This window comes from Alosa pseudoharengus, unplaced genomic scaffold (assembly GCF_046254945.1).
Source record: "Alosa pseudoharengus isolate Yale_2024_CS ecotype anadromous, Long Island Sound unplaced genomic scaffold, YU_APseudo_1.1 YU_APseudo_1.1_scf_12, whole genome shotgun sequence".
Lineage (NCBI taxonomy): Eukaryota > Metazoa > Chordata > Actinopteri > Clupeiformes > Clupeidae > Alosa > Alosa pseudoharengus.
The window spans coordinates 7034964-7053922 of NW_027468587.1; the positions used below are offsets into that span (position 1 = coordinate 7034964).

The 18959-nt window shown below is 41.3% G+C and overlaps 1 protein-coding gene and 1 long non-coding RNA gene across 2 annotated transcripts; one reads left to right on the top strand and one right to left on the bottom strand.

The window, feature by feature from the left end:
- The first annotated feature begins 8282 nt into the window (after window positions 1-8282).
- LOC143118821 (meprin A subunit beta-like) lies at window positions 8283-17362 on the top strand. Its single transcript, XM_076279938.1, has 8 exons — window positions 8283-8575; window positions 8669-8729; window positions 8845-8863; window positions 11212-11245; window positions 11337-11370; window positions 11644-11722; window positions 17013-17105; window positions 17187-17362. The coding sequence occupies exons 2-8, from the start codon at window positions 8673-8675 to the stop codon at window positions 17213-17215; spliced, it is 345 nt and encodes a 114-aa protein (XP_076136053.1). The 5' UTR covers window positions 8283-8575; window positions 8669-8672; the 3' UTR covers window positions 17216-17362.
- Window positions 13725-15159, bottom strand: LOC143118832 (uncharacterized). Its single transcript, XR_012986220.1, has 3 exons — window positions 15006-15159; window positions 14109-14169; window positions 13725-14003 (listed from the first exon to the last, which is right to left on the bottom strand). It is a non-coding gene; the product is annotated as an uncharacterized LOC143118832 (long non-coding RNA).
- Window positions 17363-18959: the final 1597 nt, after the last annotated feature.

The window sequence follows — 18959 nt, forward strand, 5'->3', positions numbered from 1 at the left end:
TCGCTCCTTTTTTCTGCGTTGTCTCCTCAGATGTTCTGCCCTCCTCAGCGTTGCCAGACGCTGCTTGATGTCGCTCTGAAGGGCTTCAAGTCCAACCCTCTGTAGTTCATTGGCCTTCTTCCATTGTTTCTTTAGTTGCCTGCGTTCTTTCACCAGCCTCTCAATTTCCTGTTGTCGTCTTGATTTGTCAGGTGGTGTATGTTCTTTCTTGGCTTTCCTGTCTTTCACCCCAAACCTTTCTCTTCCATAACTGTAGGCAATTATGTCACGTTTGCGTGTACAACTCGGGCGGTATGATACAAATGGATAGAGCCATAAGATAGTAGGACAGCTACATGTCAGGAGTATAGATACCTCACTCTTGAAGAGAGGCGCAAATGCAGAAAATGAAGTGCCAACAACCCTCAGAGGTTGTGGAAGTGCAATTAGGCTTATTCGATCTACGTAATAATCAGGTAATAACGTTCGCAGCGGCCATTTTGTTGATATAGAAAATGCATAGGTGGTTCTATTTAATGCAGCTGTCAATTGACAAGCGCGACAGCGCCGGTATGATCGCTGTAGGCTATTTATTTATTTGTACAAAATTTAACGTGATGGTAGGCCTATGTTGCAATAGGACTAGGCTACAGGGCAGGCCGTTCTAACAACAGCAATACAGGCCGTTCTAAAAACAGCAAATAGCCCTAGAGTCACCCACTGTCAGAAACATACCTGTCAACTTTTTTCCAGCTGTCTTCCTGTTTTAATATTTTCCCGTAAAATACAGGGCCGTAGTCACCATAGACATTGAGGGGGACGTGTCCCCCCCAATATTCAAATATGACCAAAATGTCCCCCCCAATATTCGGACATAGAAAAATAAAGAAAGAATAAAGCGCTATACTAGGCCTACAGGAAACCAACACGCATCTGAAATGTAATCAAACGTAAATAACGCACAAATTAGTGACCTATGGTTCCAGAGTAGCCTACACCCCTGGGTGGTTTGTCCTGGTGATTTTCCGTTTTTCGTTAGTGGCGTGCGCTATCAAAAGCTTCCATTTACTGCACCCTACTGCGGTGAGGTAGGGCTGTCAACAATATCGCAAAAGCTACCGGTACAATTTTCACAAAACTTCTTGGAAAGGTGTAGCACAGGCTAAGGAAATCCCATACATGTTTGGAGCCGATCAGACTGAAAGGGAACATTTTCCATATTGTAGCCTATTCTCGCAATGATAGCGAAAGTGAAACGTTTTATTTTAAATGATGAATTTGTGCAAGCCTGTGTCATTTCTTTCACATCTTTCAACATAAATAATGCATTCATATGCTAGTAGTAATGCCAGAAATTACCATGTATAGGCCTCTTAGAAATGATTGTTGCATCTTGCATATTATTTAAATGGGCAATCGCGCATCCATGCAGGCAAAACGTGATCAAATGTGGTGACGTTTACAATACGTGATGGCCTACAGTTAATGTGAATCGCGGACAATAACCAAAGAAAGGAATTTGCACCTCCATTCACCAATTAAAGGCTTTTGTAGGCCTAGTGTTTCTACATGTTGGCACAAAACGTCATTCTGTCAGAAGCCAGTCTATAATGCATACAGGGGTAACATGAGGTGAGTCAGACAGAAAAGGGGCCTGTCTTAGTAGCCTATTCCTGAATCCTGTCCCTTTCAAACTACGTTAAAATTGTGTGATTAGCCGCCAGCATAATAAAATCTAAATTAAAAGACAAAATCTTATTAGGCTCCAAACCTATGAGTCTAAGGCTTCAGGTGTAAGTAATAAGTCAAAGAACCACATTCTGTGTAATATAGAGGTTATCATAAGATATTTAAGATGGACCAGTGAAGTTGCTTCTTCTCCACCCTTCTCTTTTCACAAAAAAACTCACGGGGGGGGGGGGGTGGCAGCTGTGTCCGTCAAAAGTTTGGAATAACCTAATTGACTGACCTAACTAACGACTTGTTTGTGATTTTTAATAATATTTTTGCATGGTAGGAAATGTATTGAAATTCTGTTTGGGGGTCCCTCAGACCCCACCACAGATTTGGTCCCCCCCAATGTTGACATCATGACTACGGCCTTGGTAAAATATCCCATATTTTATTACTTTCGTAACATTAGCCCCATCGGACTTGGCCGTCTCTGTACTGTTGTCCTGTACCCCCTGCCCTTCCAACGAAAATATGTTTTTAAAGCATCGTTTTGCTTGCCTGAAGGCGACCTACACAGAACAGTGTGGGAGAGAGCACGATTTGACGCCAATCTCATTAGATCTGGCTTAGCTTCACACCTCGTTTAATTAGTGCAGCAGTTTTGTAGTAGGCCTACGAATTCTTGCTCTCAGCAGAGGGATAGCAACAGAAAGACGAATGTTGAAATTTAACCCGGAAAATCTCCCTTATTTTCGTTGCTCAATGTTGACATGGTCAGAAAACGAGAAAATAGTGAGACTGAGAAGTAGTCAGCGCAGGAGAGACTTGTGGCATAGGATAAATAGCCTAGGCTAAACTTACAGCCAACTCCTCACATCGCCATTATTATTTGTATTATTAATACTATATTATATTGTCCTCTGTGGGCTTAAGTTAAATACGTTTTAGACAGCGCAGACAGCTGCCCCTATGCAATCCTATGCGACTACCGTAGATTACCTTTGGACATATTGCATTTGCATAGATAGCATTGCTAGGTAGGCAACGTTAGCCAACGTTTACAGTAGCCTATAATATATTCATGATGCGCCCTTTTCAGCTTGTCTTAGTGGCACGGCAAGTGGCAAATAGTAGGAACAAACTCAACGGAGAAAGATATCAGTAGATACTTCTGATTTGTATAGTGTTTTGTTCACTTGGATTTTGGAAATGTTACAGAGAAATATGTTAGCCTTTTCTGCCTCCAGACCATGTAGTTGCATCATAGACAGACAAAAACGATCACTGGCTAACCCACTTTAAACTACTTTAGCAAAGTCCTTGGCTGCAGGTTGTGAGCAACAGGCAAACGCAAGATACAATTGCATTCCAATGAGATGCAACTTTATTCTCTGCGATCATGGCAATGTTAGACGATGTCGTTGGTGTAACAAATACGCCGACCTTGACTCAGGCGACTTGTCCCCTTCAGCTGCGACGTGTGCCGATGTATGAACAAGACAGGCTATAAACAAATATCGGGGTAATTTACAGTTGACAATAATGACGGATCTTTACTTAATGCTATTAGATATGGGTCCATACGTTTATTTAGGCTACTTATATTGACGAGATGAAGCCGTTAGGCTATGTGCTCTGCTCAGCTCAAATCTACGCGCTACAGGCGATTGTCACATAGAATAGCCTATAGAACTGGAATGTCATATCAACAATATGGCCGCGGCGGTGTTTGCGAATAAGCCCTATATCTGATTTGGTCGCGCCCTGCGGAGACAAGGAGGGACATGCTGAACAGAGGAGGAGGCTGATTTGAAGGTTGAGAAAAGTTTCCTAGTGTCTGTGACACTGTTAATTTTGGCATTGTAGAAAGCCGTCTTTGCAGCAGTGATTCTGAATGAATCACTAGGAGTGTCTGGTAGTTTTTGAGGTCATCGGTTAGTTCAGATTTGCCATTTTCCATTTTTGTGCCATTTTCTCTCACCAGCTCTAAGTTTGGTGCTGTGGTAAATTTTCATGAAGTCATGTCATGTGTGGCCAGGCAGCAGCCGAGAGATATGTACAGTAGTAAAGTTCATGAAGAGTTCATGTGCGGCTGAGTGGAGTTACGTTTTTAAACACCACTTTAAGGCAGGAACCAACTCGGAGCCCAGCCATTGTCCTAAATATTTTGGTAAATGGTATTATTTATCATTTGCTGCTATCCTGGTGTAACCAGTATATTTTTTAATGATGCATTGTGTTGTTTGTCTTGTGTGCCTTATGCAACTTATGTCAAGTTATAGCATCATTTATTTCTGCATTTGCCTTAGCAATCAGTAGGTTAGGAAACACTGCCTACTGTATACTATGCAATGCTTTATATTCTTATTATACTTTATATGTTGAAATGTGATTCCCTTCAGCAAGACTTTTACAAGCCTCGAAGGGGGAATATGTGGTACATTTTCATGAAGATGTCATATGTACAGTAGTAAAATTCATGAAGAGTTCATGTGCGGCCAGGCAGAGGTTGGGGCAGGATGTCATGAACGTGTGCACCTTCTCCCCAAGGCCTGAGTCTCCGCTGCAGAGAACATCCATCATTCGCAACTCCTGCCTCGCGACACTTAGTCTCTGTGCATTTAGAGCTGTGCCCGAGAGGACTTCTGAATAAAAGGCCACAAGTGGCTACTTCTCATCTCAGACCGTTCTCTGCTGGTTTTTGTTCAGAGTGCTAAATTAGAGTTAAGAGTCTGTGATTTTTTCCCACGACAGTGCGCAGCGCTCGGAGGGTAGCCATGGATGAGATTGTTTGGATTGCGCTGGCCTTGTAGTTAGAGGGCACAGTTCATCCAGACATGAGTTCAGTGTGGAGTAGAGCGAGTCTGGGGCATCATTAACCTCCTGAGAGGAGAATGTGCTGAGTGGTGGGAGACTGGGGCGACAACAGAGGCGAAGTGAGTCGCGGAAGTTGCAGCGGAACTTTAACATTGGCAGAGGAGCCGGTGGTTGCTCTGTCAGGCTGACATTAAACCAGATGAAGAAGTGATCTGAAAGATGGAGAGGCGTCACCATGAGGGTGTCTGTGGAGCAGTTCCGAGTGAGGATCAAATCAAGCTCTTTGCCAGCTTTGTGGGTAGGAAGGCTGCTGACCAGTTCAAGGTCAAAGGAGTGGGACATCTAAGCCTGGGGCATCCAAGTGGATGTTCATATCGCCGAGGACGAGCAGTGGACAGAAATGCTCAGGGACAGAGGACAGCAGAATGTCCAGCTCATCCACAAAGCCTCCTAGTTGACCTGGTGTGCGGAAAATTAACACACAGAGTTTAACCGGGAGAGTCACTGTGATAGCTTGGTATTCAAACAAGTCATATTTGAATACCAAGCAACAAGTCATTGTCACGGCTGCACGGGCAAAGTATGGCAAGGCAAGGGAATCTTTGAAATACAAGAATCTTTATTCTAGAACACAACCCACATAGACTAATAACCGACGAGGACGGAGAGGAGACAGAGGGTTTACATACACAATGGGTAACAGGGCACAGCTGGACAATGATCAAGGTAAAACAAGAGACAGGTGGAAACCATAATTAAACTAACAGACTAAAGACAGAGGACTGGACGAGACCAACAAGACTATAACGGGGAACAGGTGTGGAAACAGAAAAGGAGGGAAAACTAACAAGACAGGAAGCACAGACCAAATAAGGAGATGGGGCGGATACAAAAACAGGTGACAGGCAGGTAAACACAAAGCACATGGGGAACAAACAAAGGAGCACGGACAGGACCCTTACATTACCCCCCCTCCAAGGGCCGGATTCCAGACGGCCCAAACAAAAAAAAAAAGGTCCAAACAGGGTGGGCGGAGGGGCCAAAAGGCTGGAGGGTCAGGTGGACGGCCGGGTGGACGGCCAGTCAGAGACGGAGGGTCAGGTGGACGGCCGGGTGGACGGCCGGTCAGAGACGGAGGGTCAGACGGATGGCCGGTCGGAGACGGGTCAGGCGGACGGCCCGATGGACGACCGGTCAGAGCCGAAGCCGGACCTGGAGCCGGAGTCAAGCTCACGACTGGAGCCCGAGTCGGAGCCGGAGTCGAACTCGCGACTGGAGCCGGAGTCGAACTCGCGACTGAAGCCAGAGTCGGTACTGGAGCTTGAGCCAGCGCAGGAGTCTGACTCGGCTGGAGAGGGAACCGGAGCCAGAATCGGGGCTGGAGCGGGAGCCAGAATCGGGACTGGAGCCGGAATCGGGACTGGAGCCAGAATCGGGACTGGAGCTACTGGAAGAACTGCAGGCCCAGAGCGCTAGGAAGCTGGGACTGGAGAGGGACCTGGTCCATCCTCCTCAGAGGACCAGTCATCCTCAGTGGTTTCTCCCTCTTCATCCTCCCAGAACAGCTCCCAGGGCATTAGGTGCAGTGGCAAGTTTGACTCAAAATCAAAAAACTTGCCTTCATCCATGTTTGTCAGTCGGTTATTCAGTCACGGCTGCACGGGCAAAGTATGGCAAGGCAAGGGAATCTTTGAAATACAAGAATCTTTATTCTAGAACACAACCCACATAGACTAATAACCGACGAGGACGGAGAGGAGACAGAGGGTTTACATACACAATGGGTAACAGGGCACAGGTGGACAATGATCAAGGTAAAACAAGAGACAGGTGGAAACCATAATTAAACTAACAGACTAAAGACAGAGGACTGGACGAGACCAACAAGACTATAACGGGGAACAGAAACGGAGGGAAAACTAACAAGACAGGAAGCACAGACCAAATAAGGAGATGGGGCGGAGACAAAGACAGGTGACAGGCAGGTAAACACAAAGCACATGGGGAACAAACAAAGGAGCACGGACAGGACCCTTACAGTCATAGTCAGCGGAGTGAATTTCCATTTGTTGGAAATTAGCAGGTCCGTCCCATTTTTGCCTTTGTCCGGTGCCTGTGCTTGCTGAACTTGCACAGGTAAACTTGATCGTCTTGAGCGTGTACATCATTCATAGATGAATACACTTACTTGGTTACATCGTATACCTATGCATTTTCATTCTTGTCCCTGAGGTAAAACAATGATTTTGACGAATAATAATCTTTATTGTCCACAGATGTGGCTTCACAGGTTAGTTAAAATACACAAATGGACACAATAAATACTCAGTAAATACAATAATAAATAACACACATACACAATACAGGCGGCAGGAATATATGGTTCCCATATGAGTGGCTTATGAGTTAGGCAATGTTACTTGGTATGAATGACTTTTTCTATATATTCTTGGTTGCTGTATAGCAGCTCTATAGCATCTCCCTGAAGGCAGTTTTATAAATGCATTAAAAAATGGGATGTACCGAGTCAGACACAAATGGTCTTTCTGTATTATCTGCTTTTTGTAGGTCTCCTAGGTGTGCATATTAAAAGTTAAAACACTCTCAACCAGACTTCTATAGACAGGTCTCATATACAGGCAGGGAAGGGCAGTATTTATGATACATGTACAGTATCTAAAATATGTGGAAACTGGCACGTTCCCTTTGATATTGGCCAACTTCATCAATAGGCAAATTAACATGATCATCAAATCGGAACACATGGAACTGATTATGTTTGCCCTGCAACACTGCTCAAAAAGTTGCCACTTGTATCACCTTGAAGCAATATCAAGCATTCTGGGCATGCACTGACAATGTCAAAGACTTCACTCTCCGTATTATATGTCAATGTACCATGAGCTTAGTCGTTCATGAAGTCGTTATTTTAAGGTAATAGAACTGCATTGGGTTAAGGTTCGGTGGTTAGTTTTTAATTTTTGAGTACATTTGAGTGTTTAGGCTATGAGATAGGCTAACAGACAGGTCAGCATAGTGGATCTGCTGACTGTTTGCAGATTTATGGTCTCATAGGCAGAGAAAAGCTGTTGCTCTCAAAAACATGTATTTCCTGGTTTTGGAACTGATAGCGTTAACACCAAAGCAAACTGCACCGGAGTTCTATCAATCCGTACCCCAGACCACTGTTTTCTGGTGGACTCTGGTCCGGTCTGGAGTCGGGTCCGCACACAAGTTCGGTAGACTGTGTTCACATGATCAAAAATAACCGAAAGAATGGTCCAAAGTCAGCGTACTGATGAAGGAATGGATTAAATAGACAGATATGGAAGATTTGCAAAGTGATTTCATGCTCCCTTTAAAGAGTTTTTAGTATTTTGACAATACAAAAATACAGTATTTTATTTTGATACATGGCAAGGCTACTGTATTTTGTAGTTTATTATTACTAAAATGTAGGGTATTCAATATTTTATTTTAAAATAAAATAAAATGTGTGTGCATGCGTGTGTGTGTGTGTGTTTCCAACATGATCTGATAATGTTTTTGTACATCTGGAAGTAGTAGTGCACTGTTTCAGCAGATAGTGCCACCCAAGTACATCACGTCATCACTAATAAGAGGCCTCAGATTATGCATCAAAAGAATGTTAAAGAGCAACATTCTTGATCATGCTCTTTTAACTTCAACTCAATCTTGGCTACTCAGGTTGTTATTGTCCAACTGGCTACACTTTAAAGATGTATTACAAGGATTTTGGGTTTCTCCTGTTCATAACCTCTGAGGTCAACCTCCCTTGCAGTCTGGAATAATAAACGCTTTTCTTTATAATGACAGCTTTTATTTCCATTTTATGTAATCCATCAAGAATTTCCTGTTTGTCCTGTTTCAGTCCTATAAATAATGGTAAGACTTTGTCTATGACAGACCTGTTGCTCTCATGCTCGCTAGGATGCTTGTGTGTTTGTAACCTGTCTCCGGCATCGTGAATAATAATAGCTTTATGTACTCTGGCACACGGTCATCTTGCCTGTGCATTACTTTTTGCCTCTGTGATTAACACTTAAATTTTAACTGAGTCAAAATTGAAAACTCTACTAAAAAAGTAAGTAGAAAAAAAAAGATCAGTTCAACATCAATTAATTCCATGCAGAGTGTAATAAAATGTAATTGATTTATTTTGTAATCTGTTCTCTAGGAATATGTATGTTTATATTTGGCTTGTGATGACTATAGCTGGTATAGCAGCTTTGTCACTGGTAAGTATAAAATCCTAAGACAATTTTCATCTAGCATGGTAAATCGTTGACAATTGTTATTTTTATCTAGCATGGTAAAATTAATTAACCACATTTTTTTTTTACTTTCATGCAGCCACAACCAGAAGAAATAGGTAGGTTTAAGATCTAAAGAAAAAAATGAAGATTTTTTTTTCGATTTAAGATGGTCATTGTCTTTATCATCAGATGATCCTTTTTCACAAGAAAAGCATATGCAATACCTGCAGCTCTTACCATTTCCTCTGGAAGCATCAGGCCATCCTTAAAAATATTTTTGTTTGCAGTAACAGCCAAAAAAAAATAAAAATGGGTCGGTAGGTAGGTCAATATTTTTTTTTCCAAGATTCAAAGTAAAAAAAAAAAGTACAATTTTGGTCATGGTGATTATGTAAGAATGAATTTACACAAATGTGCATATCGTGACGTAACTGACTGGGTCTTCAACCCGTGCCTTCAGGCGCACCATTGCAAACTAGAGGGTGACAATTTTTCGGGACTCCCGCGGGTCACGGTATTCCCGCGGGTTTCCCGCAGTACGGGAGTAAATTTCACTGTTGGTAACGTGATTGGGACGGGACAGGAAATAATAAACGGGAGCTGGCGGGAAGCCAGAGATTATTAACTTAAAAAATGACGCTGCAATGCAGTGAGTGCGCCCAAAGACGTGAGGCATTTCGTTTTAGAAAAGAGAACCAATTACAACCCACAATACGTTTGTTGTTGATTGGTAGCCTATCAGAGCAAGACAAGCAGCTGCCCTGTTCACAATCAATCAGCTTCAGCGATAGGCCCTAAGGCAAAATGGATGCAAAGAAACAGTTACAGGCGAAAGTATCAGCAAAGGACAACTCTATTCAATTGCACGAGCTGTCCGGGAAAGCGATTCTCGTTGAGTTTAATGTGTCATGCAATGTTGGGGCATGACACCTTGACGATCGCATTCCTCAATATATTTATCGCATAACCCTGGCGGAACACAAAAAATTGTTTTGTTTACTCATAGCAACGTTGCTATGCTTCGCTGGTTTAACGTGATGAGAACGGTGCAAACTTAACTGATGGGATGAGATCTAACTATGAAATGATTTAAGCATAGCCTACAGCAAAGTACTGTAAAATATGTAATTTTAATATAGCCCAAAATGATCGGCTATTAAAGAAAAGTTAGACAAGGCTTTCTGCCCTACCAAAATGTATGGTCACCGCACGCTACTGTAGCCTAACAGTCGGATAACTTTAGACATCAACATAGGGAGCGGGACGGGATTCGGGAGTCTTTCTCTCGGGATTTTGCGGGACAGAATTTTTTTGGGGGGGCTGTCACGTGATCGGGATATGACGGGAGTATTTGTGCGGGCTCGGGATGGGACGGGAGTGAAAATTGCTTCCCGTGTCACCCTCTATTGCAAACCTCATTCTGATGCAGGTTATATAGACCAGCCTTTCTCAAACTTCTTTGACCTGAGGCCCGGTCATGGCAGACTTTGGGGTCATAGGGCTCATCTACATGTACCCAGAAAGAAGGCTACAATAGCTCTTGGCCACGTTATATTGAAATTTGACTATACAATACTCAATGCTATACAGTGTATTATACAGTCTCTGCTCTGTTTCTAAGGAAGTTCCAAAAAACAACGTCGTTCTATTAAGTTTCGTTAAATAAATAGCCTTCCAACAGGTTGAAGCGGAGCTTTGATACCAACGTTATCGATTAGTTTCAGTTTCTCTCGCGCAGACGCGCATTGAATGAATGCTCATACCACCACTTAATTGTAGGGCTCCATGTTTAATGACATCGATAGCAAAAACGTTTGTTTTCTTTTTTCGTCGATCCGCGGTTTCTTGATCAACTGCGCAGCAAATTATCAGATGAAGCACCGGGCCTACTTTCACTCCACGACTCCGCGGACCAGCAGTCTCCATGTTGCGGACCCATATTTTGAGAAATGCTGAATAGACCACAACCAATTTCAATACTCCGACACGGTCACCGTTAGACTAGGGGGAGAAGGGATGAGAAAAGATCTGGCCACAGTTCTTCCAGAACTTCGTGCCAAGTAAAAGCGTTATCAGTTTGTGTGAATGAAACGAAGCGTAGGCCATAGTGTGACATGCGTAAAACCAATGGTGTAGAGATGACGCCACAGGGTTTTATTTAAGTGAGCTACGTTTGCATGTAGGCAATTTATATTCACAATACTTGGGCCTACTAAAATAAATATTATTTTATTGCATTTGTATTGGTTGTTTAGAGTAAAAAAAAACAATCGGTCGGTATTAACGCAAGTTTACAACCGGCAAGTCGGTCGGACTAAAAGGGGAAAAAAATAAATATTTGGGTCGGTTCTAAATTGACAGGGTCGGTCGGGTTACTGCAAACAAAAATATTTTTAAGGATGGCCTCATCCATATGAAGATCATACTTCTAACTAATGTTTTTCTTTAACTCCTCTCTTTGAAGGCATTGAGAAGCTGGACATCACACAGATTAACAAAGGAAGGGCTTATTCACTTTATACTTTACTTATTTTTAATCTAATTTGCCAATTATGAAAAATGTAAATATTTTTTAAATGATCTATTTACAGATTTGAATATGCGTGAAGGTGACATCAAGGAGGTAAATAATGTTCTATTGAATGTTCTAATGAAATGATCCAGTATGCAATGTGCATATACCTGAGATGACGTGTTACCTACTAAAACACAGTTAGTTTTTTAAGGACTTAAGGTCCAGATATCCTGAATATCCCAAATATAAAGACATTGCAGAAGTGTGTGGAAACATGAATTATGTGGAATTATGTGTACATTGTGAACATTCACCTCAATGTTCAGCTATAATAAGAGTCTTTATTGGACATCAGAATCACCTGTCTCATGCTGTCTCCAGGTCAGAGGGAGGAGCTCTCTCTTGGGACAGCAATATCGTTGGGATTTGCCAGTGCCCTATGTGTTAGATGCTGGTCTTGGTGAGACATTTTTGTAGGATGGTACATGGATACATGTTCCACTTTACAAAACATTGTTCACATTCAATATTATTAATGTTGATCATTACATTTAGCGGTTAAGCTCAAATGTTCATAACAATTGATAATTTTATGATAAAAGCATCAATATTGGTAAAGAAGCTCACAAAGGGTATCTGATCATATTTAGAATAGTAGTTGCCTTGGATTTGGCAAATATATATTTCACAAATATGGATTTTATTAGGCGGAAAAGGGCAGGAAAAGGATAATGTAAATGTGAGTGGAGTGTGGGGACACTGAATAAAATAGCTACACACAAGTGTAGTATAATGAATAATTGGTAAATAGGCAAAAACGGTTTACGTTTTTTAACGGTTTACTAATCACAATCAACCAAATTGAGAACAGCTGTGTTCAAATGAAGCGCACAGTATTTCATTGACGGCTACTGCTGAAGCATCAGCCCTGGGGTGAAGCCCTCCTTGTCTGAAGACGTACACAACTAAAGACGAGTAAGTGAAGAGTTCAGATGCAAAAGCCTAAACGCTACCTCCATCAAAAATGAGATAACGATGAGTGAATGCTCTCCATACATAGTATACCATATTATATTATACTAACCCATTAAATACCACTCTCTTCCTGGTCTGAATGTGTAGGCAAAAAATAGGAAGCTGATATGTGTGTAGGCAAAAAAAAGCAAGCTGGTAAAAGAAATGCTAATTTAAAAGAAAAGTGGTCAGATGGATTTAGAGGATTTTGCACTCTTCAAGTTTACCTGTGCAAATCCACATAGCAAAGGGCAATGTCCTATTGCCTCTATGCCAATCCTTAAAGAAAAAAATATATAACAATCTCAAATGAACCATAATGATATGATAATGATCAATAGATGGTAAGGTGTTGGGTGTGTTTGAATTCCCTTCCTTGTAGCATACCTTCTACATTCCACAATGGGGAGAAGTTCACCTTGTCTAACACCTTGTATAACAACTAGATGTACCGCAGAGCGGTACAAAATATGACCGCCGCCCAGTCCAGCACATTTTTTCCACAAAAAGAAATCACGCTGAAAGGCCTATATGATTCTAACTGTCTCACTAAATTGCATTGTCCACACTCAATTCTCACTGGTATCTGCTAGACAACAAGTACCAAAACATGATTAGTTCATAGATTTCACATGTAAAATTCATTTTATACAACCCCACCTCCATCTTGCCTGTTCATAATTCTGAGAAATTCTTGATTGTTTGTGTTATGTTTATGTTATGTGTGTGGGTGTGGGTGTGGGTGTGTGTGAGTGTGTGTGTGTGTGTGTGTGTGTGTGTGTGTGTGCGTGCCTGCGTATGTGCCTGTGCATGGAAGCGTACATATGTCTACTGTGTGAGTATGTGTCATACGCAGTGCCGGCCCAAGCCTTTAGGGGCCCTAAGCAGAATTTGATTTGGGGGCCCCCTCCCACAACGCAGTCACCTGTGCTTGGCGATAATTGACAACTTCACACTATAATGTCATATTATAAATTAATACAGTGAGGTTATTTATTAATACAGCGACTGATTATGAACTACTGTCCCCCTGGACACAGATGCATAAGGACCCTCTCCCCCTACCCTGTTTGTGCAAATGTGGGTACAAACGTGTGTGTGTGGGGGGGGGGTTAGATGTGATTTCCTGTATTCTGGTGCATTTTTGGGATGGTCAGCTGGAGAAGGGCAGTACCTATATTTGTTCAGATTCATAGCCTTTTGCTTTTTGACTTATTGGTAGTGAATTCACACAACTACTTGGGGTTCAGGGTCCCTTGACCTCTTGGGCTCGGTAGGCTCATTCAGTAATCCATCCTTGCTCACATGCCAAAAATGTTTTGGGGCTCCAATCTAGACTTCTGGCCCCATGTGCTTGGTAAACCAATGTATTAATATAGTTGTTATTTACACCAACCCTGTCACCTTTTAATCTTAGAGGGTACTAAAATCACAGATTTATTTGAAACATTCATATTCAAAGTGAAGCACTAAGGGTGGTTTACTGAAGTTGAATTGACAAATAACAAAATACAACAGCAATTGTTGTAAACAAGTACATCAGTTTAATGACTTGTTTTTCAACAGATTTGCTGAACAAATGTGCATTAAATGAGCAATTTTCAACTACAAAATAAAAACAAAATAGACAAACATTAATAATCAAAAATAAAATGTCCCAAAAAATAGATAATTATTCCTACTTCGTTGCTGGTTTTAAGGCATCTGCAACTCTGCAGTGGACGAACCTGCAATGATTAAATAAATACATAAATAAATAAAAAAAAACGATGTTAAATGTGTCATGTCATATTAACAGGCTATGTAACCATTTGCCATCAAGAAAACCTCACCTTCTGGTAGGTAGAGTTAGGTAGAGGTAGAGATGTGCTCCAAAGGACTTCAACAGTGTCTCTGAAAAAAAAAAAATATTGCATAAACATAGTTGATCGAGCAGAATGAGTTTATTTTGCTATCATTACTTACACTCAAATAACAAGCAATTTCACATGTAACAATTCATATTCTATTGGCAAATGAGGCATAATCAAAAGAGTATACTTAATTGCAGTATGGTGAACGCTTAACATGGTGATCTACTGCAGCCTAAATATTAGGGTAGCACCGCTACATCACTTGCCACTATCTTAATCAAATGTAAGTTTATTTTCATCACAGAAGTCTCCCCACCCAACATGGTATATTTTCTCAAACACTACCATCTCTCTCCAAAGATCTTAAAGCAGAGCGCACGTACTGTTCCATCTTTGCATATGAAGCTGGAACGTTACCGATGCCCAGAGTCGCGCTAGTCAGTGGGTTGGGTTGGGACTGGGAGCCTGGGCTTAGTCTGTTGTTGCTATCAGACTTACCACTATGTCACATATTATAGAACAGTAATAAGCAACACTTTCAGGTGCGAAATCAGAAACAATCCCTCTGTGGTAAATTTGCCTTCAGCTACGTTTTCATGTAGCTACTGTAGTGCTAATGTCCACTTCAGTCAGCTAGCTAACTTTAATTTACGACATAATAAGCCCACCTAGAGCTAGGGTACATGCTTGATTGAACATCCAAAACAATCCCAATATCCTTGACATCTGAAATACATCTAGATAAATATATATTAATGGGAGACATTTCTCTGTTGATGGCGGAGATTTAGCTCTGGTGATGGCTTATATTAGATCATGACAGCTAGCTAGCTACCTCAAGCACAAAACATACTGTAAATAATCATGCAAACATACCTGTATCTTGCTCGTTTTTCTCCTCCTCTGTCATTTTCTTCGTTCTGTTTTCGGCACCAGAGGGATATGTCCTTTTTTGTGACTTGTCTTAACATTACCGTCTCTTCCGATTGTTGAACTTGATGCAGTGTCTGCACGAATTGTCTATGCACCCGAGGTGTCTAGTTTATGCGCGTGACTCAAAGGCTGGCGGACACAGTAGAGGTAGGCAGGTATATTGATCATGAAATCAGAATTTTCTTGTTTTGAATGATTAATTGTTTCATTTATTCATTCATTGATGTCACTCGTTTACGTTATTTATTATGTAAAAAAAAAAAAAAGAAACTCGATTGGGGGCCCCCTGATAATCACAGAGAACTGTGTCTGGCCTATCCTCCTTTCGGGGGTCCAGTCCAGCGGGGGGGCTACAGATCAAAACGAAAAATGACGGTTCCATGCTATCCATGTGGGGGTACATGCCCACCAAGTTTTGTGTACCCCGGTCTTTCAGTGTCCCGGGAATCCTTGTTGGTGTACGTCACTAAATGTACACATAAATTGTTTTATTGTAAGGCCCCCCATGAACGAAAGTACACAAAACTTGGCATGCATTCGGAGGGTGTCATAATGATCCTACACTTTCAATTTCGTGCAGTTTTGACTATGTTAGGTCACAGATACCTGCGATTACAACACCTCATTTTTACTTTTTTTGTGTTTAACTAGGTGGCGCTATACATGAAATGAGTGGTTATGAAATGGGTTGACATGGCCCCTTGAGATCAACATACAAAAAAAATGGTCCTCCTAAACCTTACGGTTCTCGAGATATTCACAGAAAACTGTGTCTGCCCTACCCTCCTTTCGGGGGGTGCAGTCCAGCGGGGGGGCTACAGATCAAAACGAAAAACGATGGTTCCATGCTATCCATATGGGGTTACATGCCCACCAAGTTTTATCTACCCCGGTCTTTCAGTGTCCCGGGAATCATTGACAGAAATTTGGACATGCGAAAAAGAAAAAAAAAAAAATCTGACTAAACCTATATGACCGCCGCTTCGCTGCGCGGCGGTCATAATTATATTTCCTTATTAGCTGCATAGCTAATAGCTTACATATACTTTATTGCCAAATGTATTGGGTCACCTGCCTTGACTTGCATATGAACTTAAGTGACATCCTATTCTTAATCCATAGGGTTTAATATGATGTCGGTCCACCCTTTGCAGCTAGAGCAGCTTCAACTCTTCTAGGAAGGCTTTCCACAAGGTTTAGGAGTGTGTTTGTGGAATCTTTCACCATTCTTCCAGAAGCGCATTTGTGAGGTCACACATTGATGTTGGACGAGAAGGCCTGGCTCTTAGTCTCAGCTGTAATTCATCCCAAAGGTGTTCCGTAGGGTTGAGGTCAGGATTCTGTGCAGGCCAGTCAAGTTCATCAGTGTGTGACCTCACAAATGCGCTTTTGGAAGAATGGCGAAAAATTCCCATAAAAAAAAAATTCCCACTAAACCTTGTGGAAAGTCTTCCCAGAAGATGTCCCAGAAGATGTCACTTAAGTTCATATGTAAGTCAAGGCAGGTGACCCAATATTTTTGGCAGTATAGTAGCTGCAAGATATTTAGACACATGAAGTTTTCCACATAGCTTACTGGAACTTCAAGATACATCCCCTGATGATTCTCTTGTTCAGTTCTGCACTGGACTTGAATTAGGAACCACGGGCACAGATATTGTAAATAACACGTATACGATTTTGTGTGAAGTATGACAAAGATGTATGGTAAAATATGTAACTGTATAAGTTAGTTTCTACTTTCAATCAATTTTCACCTAACAAAACCCATTTTGGTCATTTTTAAAAATTGCTGCTGTGGCCCCCTGGGACTAAATTCGAGACCCCCTTTGTGAATTTTTATACATAATGTGATGCTTTTATCACAATGTGATACATTTTTGGTGCTTAACTGTCCCACTAATTGTGAATGAAATGTAATTGCTGGTTGTACCTGTTTATTGTACACAGACATAAATGCCAAAGGAGTCATTCTCAAAGCTTTTGAACAATTCAGACTAAAAACCTGCATTGATTTCACATCTCAATTGAAAAACAAAGCGGGTAATAACCTTCAGGTGTTTTCAATGATACAAGTCTTTTCCTTTCGAGTCATCTGAATCAAACAACCCATCTTTCTTTCAGATGTTGGTCATATGTTGGAAGAGAGTTAAAACAGCAAACACTTTCCATTGGCATTGGCTGTGATTCGATCAGTACAGTTGAGCATGAGCTTCTTCATGCTCTGGGATTCTGGCATGAGCAATCCAGATATGATAGAGATGATCATGTCACAATCAAGTGGGAGAACATTGAATCAGGTTTGGCTCAGTAGTTTACACCACACAGTAAACTGGCTATCATTTCTAGATACAGTAGACAGTACATGCATACATAGTATACTGCAGTGTTTCCCAAAGTGTGGGCCATGGCCCACTGGTGTGCCATCAAGGTATTACAGGTGGGCCACGAGAGGTGGCCTACATTATTTTATTTATTGCCATTATTCATTTATTTGTATTTGAGTTTGACATACTTTAAAAGTTAATGATTACATAGTTCAAATTCAAACCATAGCCAGAGATATTAAGCCTATTCATCAAAGTGACATTAATTTGATGTTGGTCCAGAATATATTTGATGGGGTTGTCTCAAGCAAATCAAAAAATCACAGTGAACATGGAAGAACAAGACCCTGAGCAAGTACTCCGACTACAGAATTGTAAATAAATGTTTGAAATTGGGCCTCAGCAGTGTTGTGTCTCTGTGTATGTGAATTCTTTGACAACATTAAATTCATCCTTCACTTGAAATAAAAACACTAACTTTCCATTTTTGTGACTCAACAGAGAAAGAACACAATTTTAAAAAATATTCCCGCAACACCACCAGCACCCAAGGCACAACATATGACTACTGGTCTGTGATGCACTATGGACAATATGCCTTTAGTAATGGATTAGAACCAACTATCATCACAAGGGATGCAGATTTTCAAGATGTGATTGGTCAGCGACAGGACATGAGCTCCCTTGATGTTCTGGAGCTCAACAGACTCTATGGATGTAGTAAGTACCCATTTGATCACAAGAGAAGTAAATATATAAAAGAAGTACCAGTAAATATAGTCGCAAGCAGCAATGACAGGCCCAAGCACCGATGGTTCCGCGACCGCGACCCATGACATTTTGTAATGTAATGTGGTGTGTGTGTTATACAACAGTTAGGTCTGGTTGAGCTATTTATTCATATTTGATTGGACGAGAGGTCATTCTATGAGTCATCATAAGTGGCGATATCTCAGCACAACGCCAGTCAAGACTTTTTTACTGCTAGTAAGCCTAATCATCCGCATACTGTATTGAATTACCAACACAAACGTTCTATTAATTCATAGCGAGAGAGCAACGATTTCATAACGTCACCTTGAAGCCTCACGGGATCAAATAGAGTATATATACTATACTATACTATACTATACTATACTAAACTAAGTGAGGAAAAGGCAAAGTAGGTGGCTGGCAGATAGGTCGTAAATGAGCTCAGACATATTTTTTGGTCACAAAACCTGGGTTTTTAGATTTAGTAGTGATTGTTACAAACCCTGAACTTATTTGTTCATACAGACTGCTGTTAGCTACTGAGTTAGCTCCGCCATGTTTAATAATTTTTTTCGAGTTCACTTTCAAGTCTTTCGAGTGGTGTCACGTTGCTTGGCAACGGTAAACAAAAAGGCTAAAGATTAGAACTATTTGTGTGGGCGGAGGATGAACGAACAACAATGTAAATAAACGATAGAAAACATAATTTTGTATCTTAAAACTAATAATTAAGCAATATGACACTCATGGTCGTGGGGTTGGTAAAGGATATCGCTACGGCTGTAATTGCCTTCGGCCTCGTACTTACGACCGAATT